This window comes from Harpia harpyja, chromosome 7 (assembly GCF_026419915.1).
Source record: "Harpia harpyja isolate bHarHar1 chromosome 7, bHarHar1 primary haplotype, whole genome shotgun sequence".
Classification (NCBI taxonomy): domain Eukaryota; kingdom Metazoa; phylum Chordata; class Aves; order Accipitriformes; family Accipitridae; genus Harpia; species Harpia harpyja.
The window spans coordinates 2,777,807-2,790,351 of NC_068946.1; the positions used below are offsets into that span (position 1 = coordinate 2,777,807).

At 34.8% G+C, this 12,545-nt stretch overlaps 1 protein-coding gene across 2 annotated transcripts in view; it reads right to left on the reverse strand.

Moving 5' to 3' along the window:
* The window catches only part of PRKCZ (protein kinase C zeta), a 70,002-nt gene that overhangs the window by 55,375 nt on the left and 2,082 nt on the right, over window positions 1-12,545 (reverse strand). For both annotated transcript variants that reach the window (XM_052791260.1, XM_052791259.1), the window contains exons 3-5: window positions 7,752-7,873; window positions 3,155-3,244; window positions 2,690-2,740 (exon numbers count right to left, since the gene is read on the reverse strand). In XM_052791260.1, the coding sequence (XP_052647220.1) occupies window positions 2,690-2,740; window positions 3,155-3,244; window positions 7,752-7,873 (263 nt within the window). The remainder of the gene's footprint in view (window positions 1-2,689; window positions 2,741-3,154; window positions 3,245-7,751; window positions 7,874-12,545) is intronic.

Consider the following 12,545-nt stretch of genomic DNA (forward strand, 5'->3'; position numbering starts at 1 on the left):
CAGGTCAACTGAGTCACATTAATCTATGTGCTTCTGTAGTTCATCTCATGGCTTGAAATAACTACACCATCTAACAAATTAACACAAAAAACTTTTATACTCAAATATCTACACTTTTAATGAGATCATTAAACTGCAGTGAACTTTATCATGCCACATTATTTGCGCAGATACTCCTTTAAGCAACAGCCTTTTCTCTCCTCCAGTTAGCTTACTCTTCTTGACAGTATTTCACATAAATTTGCTTTGTATTTTCACAAACAAGGGCACATAATTCTATTTGGGACTATCACCAGTCTAGGTTGGTACAACATGAGTATTTCCTCCTTCCCTCTTTAAAGAGCTATGAGAACGGAAGCAGAGCTAGAGTCAGCTGGTTCCTTCGGTTCTTGTATTGGGAAAGCAGAGCAGCACGGATGCCCATATGAGCTCACTCCACACAATTTTCATCCAACAAGTTAAAAGCAAGTTAGAAAAAGAAAACAAATAGGTTTCAGCATGTTGTGAAATACTCTCAAATACTGTAGTGATGCCAGACTTGGTTGTTCCATTGTTAGTTGCAGAATTAAGGGGGGAGCCACCCCAAAGTTAGAAATTTAAATGAAGTCAACTGTTCTGTCTTCACTGAAAGACAGCTGTTTCACAGAACACTGTCTGAAGACCTATGATCAAGTATTAACACTTCTTTATCTTTGGCATCAAAATCTGCCTTGGTAGAACATTACAAGCATTCTAAGGCTAGCTAATCCCTAAATTCCATCACTCCCCTTTTACTGTAATTCTCACAAAAGACAAAGGCACACAAGACACTGAACTACCCAAACATCCTAAAACATCATTATCAAAGTAAGATTTGGGAAAAGTAACAAGATACAGGGAAAAACAAAACTTCTACTGTTGCTAACATCATTTTCTGTAGATACAGAAGTTCAATTTTTGCCTGCCGATGCAAACCTGACACTGTTCCAGGGAAGACGTTCAGCTTAGGACATAACCCCTTCTGTAACTCAGGTCCCAGAATAAAGCAGTGTTCCTTGTATACAATTCACATCAAGAACACATTTAAATCTATAGAACTAAGACCTCTCTTTCCAGAATGATCATGAAACTTGAGCCTGAAAATATTTTCCCATAGATATTTTCAATCTGTTAAGCTAAACTGGAAAGCGACAGCATAGTAAAACCTATATATTTTCAACATACAGTAAAATATAACTACACAGTCCTCACTTGAATTTTAACTCATGGACAAACAAGTACTGAAATTAAGTCTTATTCGCTTGCACGTGCAGTAGAAGTACATTACATGATACAGCAAGATGGACCGGTTGCCCATTTCCTTGTTGAAACTTGAGCAAAATTAATAAGAAACCCACTGAGCTACTACTCTGATAGATACACGGAAGTACACAAACAAGAACATTAAACAAGGCATGAAAAAAATCAAGATATATGGAAAATAATATATTGCAAACAGCTACACAAATTATTTTTAGGGTGAGCCAAGCAAGAAACTGGGAAGACCACATAGATATCATCTTCTTCCTTCTGGAAAAAAATGAAGTGTCTCAAGGAAAATAATTTCTTTAACAGTTCTAATCAGTGTAGAAAACAGTCTTTATTTCCTCTAATTGGCTGAACAAGGACAGCAGATAGCATTGCACATTTACTCTCCTTTCTTTCTATAAGACAACTTTAATAACCTAGTCACAATGTAAAAACTTTTCTGCTTTTTACATTTAACCTTTCACCTACTGTAGTTTAAAAGTAAAAAAATCATATTTAAACTGTAATATTTTGGTATTTATTCCACCTCACTCCATCTTCTAAATTTCAGTAAAAGTTCTCAATAGAGCAATTATTAGTATATTAGTATTATTTCTCTAATTAAAAATACTATTCACAGCTATTGACCACTGCATTACACATTTTTTAGGCAGTCTGTCAGTGTAGATCCCAATCAACTAAGCAGTCTTCTCCTAGTATGCATTACTTGCTTTTATCACCAATTAATTTTATCTGCTCTTGTAACTTCCAAAGAGAAGAGCAAACGTCCTTCAGTTAGCTTTTACTCATACTACTGTGACTAGCCAAGCATCATCTGGTAACTCTGTCACCCAAATATTCACATTCCTTTCCTTAACATTTACAAAGATATGAACTAATGTACTGATGACATCCCTCCATAATGAAAAGTGACTATATACCTATTTAATCATTCTATCCCTGTGCAGTTTAAGTTATTGAAATACAGATAAACCATATCAATCACGTATCCTTCCTCTGGAGGTTTATCTACCTTTCACAGATGTTTTTTAGAGATTAATAGCCTTTTTATAAAAAAGGCTGTATCTCCCTCTTCTTCAGTACATCACTTCTTTTCCCTGCAAGTTAAGAAACCAAAAGAACTACAAAAGCAAAGGACCACATTCAAATATGCATCTAAAATCCTGATCTCTTTTTTTCCCCGATGTATCAGTATTAAGCCTCAGAAACATTAGAACATTACTACAATGTTGATTTACATAATTTCTCTGTTGATAAAATATTGAGCATTTTACATTCTACCAAGAAACAACAAAACAGATATACATGTACTTAACACTAGATTATGAAAATCTTTCAATGTATTTCGTTTCCATGTGACTGAAAAAATTAAGTTAAAAAATGATAACATTTTAGTACTCACTATCTTCTCCTGGACAAGGCATGCCGGGTTTCTCTGGAATACTTGGGAAAACTAAAACATAAACATTAGATTTTTTAAGTGAAAAGATTCTCAGTAGTACTTTTTCCTTGATTCTTGGATATATTTACACAAAGACAGTTTCTGAAAGCCTTTAAATAATTCTGTGTGAGAAATGACAAAATCAAAATTTGGTTCCATACCGGCAAGATCTGAATACTTCACTACAGCATTAACAAATCTGCGCAGTATAGAACTTGAGGTTCTCTCAAAGCCTACTATATAGTTTCAGCTTTGCGCTCCACACCCAAAAGAACATTTCCTTCTTAAAACATCAAACTATAGGGCATCAGCTACATAAAGAAGAACGTTATCTGACAGGCAAAGGAATTGTTCCAATCTCACATTTAAGCAGCTGTTAGGATTATCAATAAATGCATACAGGTTCTTGAACTATGTAATACTTGCCATGAATAATCAGCCCTTCATCTCTGTTTTGACAATACAAACGGAAGGCTTCTTCCAGTTCCATCTGAGATGAGATGGTACATGGGTCACCTAATGAAAAAGCAACACATAGGCAAATTTACGAGTGAAGAATTAAGTGGAGAATTTAAATTAGTCAGTAAGAAATGTACCAGCCTCCAGGATTGCTTTTCTTTCAGTCATTTGATATTAAGCTGATATTTTGGCTTTGATCAAAATGCATCAACTTAATTTTTTTTTCCTTCCGATTTTATCAAAACTGAGTAGATAGAAATATACCATGTTGGTTTGCAAGGAGACAACAAAAGTGAATAGATATGCTTCAAGATCTTTAACACACAGCAAAAAAAAGAGGCAAGATCACTTCCTAGTAACCTGAAAATTTAAGTTTAATTCAAAATTAATTTACACTTTGTTAAAAGGCCCATTATCTTACTACCTTAACTTCATTTACTGCAGAACCATGATATGATAACTTAAAAGTTACAAAGGTTGTCATCACAGATAATGCCCACGTATTTGGAACATTTATCTTTTTGTAAAAGAAAAATGCACAACTCGTCTTTAAGTTTAACAACTCCTTTAAGCACTTTGCTGCAAGATAACTAGCTAACTTCTGCGAGGTACAGAAGTTTCATGGTCACTCCCCAACTTATTACTAAGTATTGTAAACACTGTGCTACCTAAAGTTCTTGGGTTTATAAAATTAATTACATTGATGACAACCTGTAGCACTCCATGCACTTCTGGCTCCAACTCCTTTGCTGCAATAGCTTGCCTATGAACGATGCAGTGGATGAGTTTCCTGTGTGGTGCTCTCTGCAACCTTCCCCCAGAATCCTTTTTTTTTTATTCCAGTCAAATCAGCCTCCCTGTCAGTGAAGACTTCCACAGTTTTTTTCATAACACATTGTTTTTATTAAAGTCATTTACTTTGAGATTGTATCTTTTCTAGTGCATCTTTCTTTCCTTCAGTGATGCACAAAAACCTACATCTTCACATCTCACTATTGAAACAGAATCTAGCAAATACCATAAGCTGAGACATGTTAGAAACATCTGTACTTTTATTCAACCACATAGCAAATTTCCCACACTGCACAGTCTGTTTTAATACTTGTTTCTTCAAACCTTCAGCAATATCTTCTATGCGTCTTCCAAAAGTATTTTCTGACAAAGGAATGCATTTCAGTTTGTCGCCATTTTGTTTTCTGTATATTATTCCAGCCATTTTTACCATGACAGGAAGAACAAGTGTTTCCCCAATGGTATGCAGCTTTTTGCCTTCTGCTATTAAGTAAGAAGCCTCAAAATTGGCTTCTAAAAATTTAACAAAGTTTAGTGAAGTTTTGTAGAGTACCGAACTGAGTATCACAAGATTTAAAACATCTTTTAAAGATGTGAAAAGAGGTAGAGATTTGTCTTGTTCTGGATACTTAGTTTTTAAACGTCTTGCTAATCATGATGGCTTCAAACAATCGTTATCTATTATCTCAAAACACAACATACACTTAGGGTGAGGTTCATCATTAAAAATAGTGGATGTAAATACATATTTCAAATACTGGTCTTGGTAATGTTGAATCTTTTTGACTGACTTCTTGTCAGATCTGATTAGATAGTCATTATGTTTACCCTGTAGTGTGGCTGACAGTTCATACTTAAGAGTAGGAGAAATGTCAGCTCCACCATTTCCTTGTTGTCTGCTTGTGCTCACATTATTAGCATTACCTTGTGAGGGTTATTTTAGTTAAAACTAGATAATTAATCCATAAATCCACTTAACCAGACACACGTAAACTGCAGTACGTCACAATACACTGAAAGCGACCAAAGAGCAAGGGTGTCGCTCTCAACCCCTGCAACTTTGTGGAACACCCACTCTTCCCACAGCACACCTTGTCCACCATGTGACACATGACCATATGATATACAGGCTAAGTGATGACACCAGTGTCGAGGCACATATTAAATCAAGTAAAGCTTAATTTCTTATTTTAAAAATCTTATTTTTTTAAAAAGATGCACACCAGGGTGCATCTAGCCCTCTTTGAAGGCCACTGCTTTTGATGATCTATAAATACTGCAACAATGCAACATGAAAGACAAAAGTATTTGTACTGCAAATCAGCAATCCATTTTCCTTATATGCTCGTGGGATTTTATCGTGAGTGAGTTATAGTTCAAACATTTTGGATCTTGTCAAAAACAGACAAACACTAAAAAAGCCCACCAGAAAATTCATTTTCCTCAGCTCTTTGGTAGGTTTTCTTTATTCATTAAGCCATCAGCAATTGTTTGCTTTAAGTGAGTTCAAAGAGAACATCTGTTTGTGCAATCAGTCAAATGAACTTAAATTACATGTGGCAATAAGTGGAAACATTCACTCATATGCACAAATAGGATAACTCATAAAACCTGTGAGGATTGAGGGCAGCCAAAACAGCAGATTGGTTGAAACTTAACAACTCAGAATCAGGAATTAGAAAAAGGGTTATATAGGTATGTATTTAACCAAGACTAGAAGAAAACACTTGTTAGAACTGCAACTAAAAAAAGAAAATCATTGTTTTAATTTAAGTAAACCGCAAACAGCCAATGCAACAGATATCCAAACCAAGAAATAGTTAACAGGAATCATGTCTTAAAATCCTCCAACTCAAAACTCCTGAGGTTTTCTTCTTTCCTGCAATAATCTTCCTTTTATTAGCAGTCATGCAGTTCAAATAGCTAAGCACATGCAATGTAATTATTCTCCACGCACTTCTGATCAAGTTACTTTTTATTAGACTGCCATGAAGCTGAGGGTTAGGAAACTGAAGTTAATACAGCTGCCTCTGCCTTGGTAATCAGAAGAGGAAAATTTAAAAATAATTGATACTACTCCTTGGTATCTTAAAAGGACTGAGTCTTCTTTCACTACAGGTTACCTCCTTCCTGAATCATTATTTTGAGATTCCATTCACCTACCAAACAATGCTACTCAGCTAAGAGAGCGGTATAGGCTATCATTAAGAAAACAGAACACATAATTACAAATCTTAGCCAAACCAATTTAGTATTTTTTCAGTTTTCTGCATTCAGTTCTAGGGAGTTCTGCTGCAGACCATGGCTTTGGCAAGGTGCAACAGGAAAATAACCGAGCACCTGTGCAGTTGTGTAATTGTATAGTAGCTGTTCTCAACCTACTAGGTCAACAGCTCGGCCCACCATGAGTTACAGATACACCACACACCTGTTAAATCATAAACAGACACATACATTCCAAAAGGAAGCAAAAAAAAGTAGCAAAGGCACTCAGTGTCAAGTATCACCATTTCACTACTACTCGCAACAACCAGAAGGCTCTAACTTAAGGCTGCAGAGAACTGCCACATTTTATGGCAGAAATACGCAAACCCATCTCGCATCGTGCCAATATTTGAGACCCTGTAGGAAGGGCAAAGAAAAGGTAAGTTTCTCTCACACACAGCTGTTTGTGGAGGAATAATGATAAACTGCTTTACATCTGAGGATAACTCAGAACAGTAAGATCTGGCAATGTCCACCTTTCCTCCATGAACAGTATAAGAAACAGAGACTTTCACAACAAATTGTTTTTACATGATTTTATCAACCCCACATTCCACAAAAACAAAAGTTTACACTATTTTTCCCAGATATGAACCCCTCTCCCATTTTCTTTTTCTGGGCATTTTCCCCACCACAACGGGGAAACGATGTATTTCTGCTAAGTTTTTATTTAATGCCTATTATCTTTGAAAAATGGTGCTCTGAAGTATCAGTCAAGTGGAAAAAACATAAAACCAAATTCAAGTCACCTTTGTTTCATGTTTGGTCATTGTATTTTACATCAACAGGATATTAACAACCAATTTAGTATAATGCTCCTTTAAATATAGACAACATCTACCCTCTAATTCTCAAATAGGGTATGTTAGACCATTAATATAATCAATACTGCAATCAGTGACTATCATACAGTTGCCCGGGACAACCACCATAAAGTTAAAATCAATTATCATTACTGGAACTCTTAGCACCTACCTTGCTTGCATAAAATACAAAAATCCTAGAAGAGTTAAAAACAGTCTTCTGGTATTACAATTACATTGCTTCTCAGAAACACACTCATTCAAGAGATAAATCACAATTCAGAAGACGCAAATGCCTATGTCATTCTGGAAGCTAACGGCGTTAAAAACATCAAAAAGCGATCTTGCCAAGAATTTGAAATGGGAGAATTTTGAGGGGTAGAGCATTAGGCCTATGAAAGTCTGAAATTAAAACAAACTTTGCATTCAGCATAGAAATATGGAATAGTAAAACATTAAAGTTCTACAAAGCTCTCACTTCTACAGAAGTGAATGCAAGTGTTACTGCAAACAACCCTCACGTTTTAAGGCTCATTTCTCCAAGCTCCCTGCTTTGTAAGACAGGGTTATGTACCCTGGTATTTAGAAACAAAAAGTAACTCCACCATATGAAATTTGTATAAACAAGTTTCCTCAATGCCCCTTCTTTGTACCACAATGAACAATAAACCCAAGAATGCCTAAGTAGTATTTCAGTACAATACCTTCATCATCAATCCACTTGAGGGTAATTGGCTGTTCCTGTTGTAAATTACACATCTCATGCACTTCATCACAAAGTTCATCATAGCTCATTGATGCAACCAAGTTTGTTATCAGGATGTCCCTGCATGAGATGAAAACATAAGCTTTTATCAGAAAATATCTGCATTAGCCTGCATATTCCAACAATTCCATCTATGGACTCTAAGCTCCAAATTCATACTCGGAGAATCAGCATTCCTCATATAAAATGCTCCCACTAATGTAAATCAGTTGCCAGAAGTCCATAGGATTACACCTCACAGTGTTTAACTTCTGTAAAATACTTTAGTATGGAGGAATTAACTGTGTTAATGATCTATCTTTAACACGTGTTCACTTATTATAACTATCAGCATTTCAAGTGTTGTAAAAAACATATGATTTTTTAAGAATGAAATTTTATCCAGGTACTTCTTCCATCAGGAGATAAGTAAATTCTCAGTTATTGTAAAATCCTTTTAAAATGCAGGTCTTTCCTCACATCCACTATATTGTTAGAGAGAAAGCTTTGAATAGGTGAATTCTCAAAAGATATCATTACAAGAAAACTCAGATAAAATCTGACTCAAATTCTGCATCTTGTGCTCTACCTTTATAGTGTTTTCAGAACATGAACCCAATACTGAACTCCACTAATGCAGACCATACAGTATGTTCAGACATTTGTGAGAATAACTCTTGATATAACGAAAGCCCACACAGTACTGCCAAAGCAGGACAAAGATAAAAAAAAAATTATGCAAAACAAAAATCAGAGGATACAAACTAGACTTTCTCCTGTTTTCTAAATATTTTTCAAATGACAGCCTCAAGGAAACCAACTGATTAAACAAGTGCAGGAAGAAAGAGGAGATGTACTCAAGTCATCTCAGTGCTTTCAAAACCTTCCATGAGATAATTAGGAAACAGTCTTGTAGTTAATGGCCACTGGCATATGTAATTCTTTCCCCTCTTAGATTAATACAGTAAATATATCAGAAGTTTCCCAACATGACTGAGATAGTTTTCCTATTTTCATACTGTGTGGCAAGTCATTTTAGAAAACCTGTTATATTACATATTTTGCTTGCTTATGCCTTTCAGCCAGAAGCCAAAAGGTACTATACTGAACTAAGAACCTTAAATTCTACAACTTACATTTTAAACGATATGCACTAATAACTTTGCATTTTGCCTTTGCTGACAAAAATTACAGGAAGCAAAGCTCTAAAACAATAATTTTAAAGATCTGTACCGAGTTTCAAATTCAGACTAAAAGCACTGCTACCTTTTTAAGTGTACCTTTAATCTACAACTTGTAAAGTTCTCAAAGAACAGCAGCTCAGTAATTCTTCGTAACAACAATGGAAAAAGAAATACGTACGTTAACTGCCAACTTGTAAAACCATATTATTGCACAATACCAAGAGCTGTCAGGTGAGGTTAAGAACATCTCCCTGTCAAAAAAGTCATATTTTATGCACTTCTGAAAGTAAGTGACCAAACCAGTTCTCAAAGTAGTGTTTGAGGTCTGGTGCAATGCCTTGCACCAAGACAAAGTCACTAACAAATGCAGCTTATTACTTAATGCACTGCCACTGCAAGTTATTCATGAAATCAGGTAGCTATAGATCTGTGGTAACTCTGGACAATCATGCTTTTACAAGTATCTAAATAATATTCAAAAACTGAAACTACGCAGGAAGACGATACTCTACAATGCACACTACAAACACCAACTAAAGCTGACAAATACTAATCAGCCTTAAATTGTTAAAATTATTCTAAGAGATGGCACTGCCATTCTACAGGTGAATTAATAAACTTCATATTGGACAAAATACAGCTGAAGTATGCTAAATAGCACCTACTGCAGATACAAACATTAATGATATAATTATTATAAAATTATTATTATCTCAATGAAGTCCACGTTCCTTTGAGATTTACTATGTTTAATTTTAATGTCTGTATAGCCACATCAGGCAATCAGCACACAGATAAGTGAAAATCATTCACTGTTTAACACTAAAGAATCACACAGGACTCTCTTGTCAGGTATCTGAAACAGGACACTACAAAGTAACATGAAGAACTAATGACCAGTAAGTGATGTATGAGCAGCTACAGCAAGAGAATCATTCATATTGATAGATTAAATGTGTCACCATTTAGAACCAAGGTAACATACAGCAAACAATACTGCATAACTGCTCTGTTTAAATTAAATGATTTCAAGTAACCACGTATAAACCAGATAAACTAAGTAACTGAAATAATGAAATGAAAATTACACAAGTTTACTTTCTTTTGCAATCTACTTATGCAGTCATTTATACTGTGCTATGTTAGGAACTCTGTCACACCCAGAAACACGAATACCTAAGATACTAGGACTCCACAGCAATAGACTCAACATTCATGTGTTTTAAAACTTCCTCATGCTTAGATTTTTAACTGGGATCTCAAAATGATATATTGCACTACTATTTTAGTTCTTTAGCAGCTACCTGAATGACCTTGTCCTTAAATCTGAAGTTGTCCAGCATCAAAGATTTTTTGCAGTTTGTCAAATTTGTTCAACTTTACTGGAGATACTGAGATAATCAGTTACACAGTCTATAATGCCCAAAATATATAATATTTTGTATTAATTAATTAATATATAATACAATATAATGCCCAGCTCTTAAGAGAATTTGATCAGTAGAACAAAACCAAAATTCATTGAGTTTGGAACTCTTGTTTTGTGAATTGAGATATTAAAAACTTCATAGCTAATGGAAATTACTGAATATAGTGTTGCAGAAGAAACTACAGTAGTAGTTTATTGTAAAACATCATAATTACACATGAATTCTAATAGTGACACAAGTATTATCAACTCCTCCATTTCTGCAAAGACAAGTTCTACAGACACACTCCTTCCACTTTATATCAGCACTATCTGCCAGCAAACTATCCCAAATTGTTTACGCTAAGTTCTATTTGTGTTTATAGTGCCTTCCCTTACAGAGCTAAGGCAGCTCTCCTATTGCTGTTTCAGAGAAGCATGCATATCCATGCATCTGAGACAAGTGCAACACACAAGTATTTGAAGTTCAGGTGTTATTTTGAACTTAAGCTTATATATGACATGATTCAGCGGTGTATGATAAAATTATGGAGCAGAAAATAATTATTAGTAATGGCAAATATATGGTATAGATCTTTCACCCTGAGTTCATAAAGCAGTTTACATGCATCTATTAAATAACCAAAACAAAACCATGGTGCAGAAATTACTGAGCAGCAGTAACAATGAACCACACCATGCAGTCCCATTTACTTTCATGCATGAATTTCTTGTAAATTTTACTTCAAGCAAAGTAGCAAATTTCTGTATTTTGTTAAGACATAAGTTTTGACACGAATTCTCACCACTAAAAGCTCATTTATGTTTTTACTAAGCAAGTTTTCATATGAAAATTTAACCTGGAGATAAATGAACTGTAAATTAACAGATTCTACTAGCCTTTCAATTTACAGGTGGCAAAATGAAGATATAAAAATCAAATTACTAGGCCTAAGGAAAGAATTAAAAGGCAGTAGCACAGCTAGAAATTGAAGCCAGATAAAGACAGATACATTTTCATACTAATTTATGAGAAAACTGGCATTTACTAAATTAATACAACTGCTCCAGAATTCTAAACTTAGGATGTCAAAGTACTTGGCATTGACCTGGTAGACAAGTTTAACAAGAAAGCATTTTGCTTTCAATGAAATTTGGTGGAGTGACTTTCATAATTACATTTAATTCAAAAAAGCATCTTCCTACACCACAATTTAAGAACCACCACAGTAGTAGCAACATTTACTTATTTAGCAGTAAAACATCAGAAGAGATGACTTGGGTCACTTATCAAATGCCCCTAAGTTCAGTTTAAATACTACAAATCAAGTCTAAGGATTACTTAGGCAAAATATTTAAGTCCTCAAATGACTTAAACTTACGCCTTGGAGGAAGAGAGCAGGGACCAAAGCAACATTAATTTACAAGGTCCTCACAGTGGCAGCAAACCAATCAGATTAAACATGTCTGAAAAAACAGATTTCATGCTGAAGTAATAAAGTCTTCCTGACTCTGACAACTGACTGAAGTTATGAAGGACCATGACTTTTATTAGTTTTAAATCAGAGCTGCAAAAATAAGCATTGTGAAGATAACTACAGCAGCTGTGTTAACATCTCATTGTCCTTCAAGCTGCATTAGTCAAATTACTGGGAGGGGATCGGTGGAATCAGCTATCAAAAATTAAAGGGCAAACTATACAAGACTCTTAATATTTATTCACAACAGGAAAACAAAGATTGTGGGTTTGATTTATTTATTTATTTTAATTACTTAAAACCAAGTCTTCAAGCACCTTGCACAGGTTCATCTAAATTTACTGACAAATTGCGATCTAAGCAAAGTGCCCTCATTTCTCATGCTTACCTAAATAATTCCAACAACAATTCTTTCTAAAATTTCTGTAAGACAAACAAAAAAGGACAAAACCAATGACACCCACTTATTTCAAGACTTACATATCTATCCACATAAACACCTCCTCTAATTTTCCGAGACAAAGTGCTGTAAGTTAAAATAGTATCTAAAGAGCCACACTAGAAAAAAGACTCAACATTACATGTTTTGTCCCAAGGAGCACAGTCACAAATTGACATCTGTAAGTGGAAACCTGCACTTCATAATCTCACGCTAGTTTCAGCCGTAACTCGTAGAGTTCATT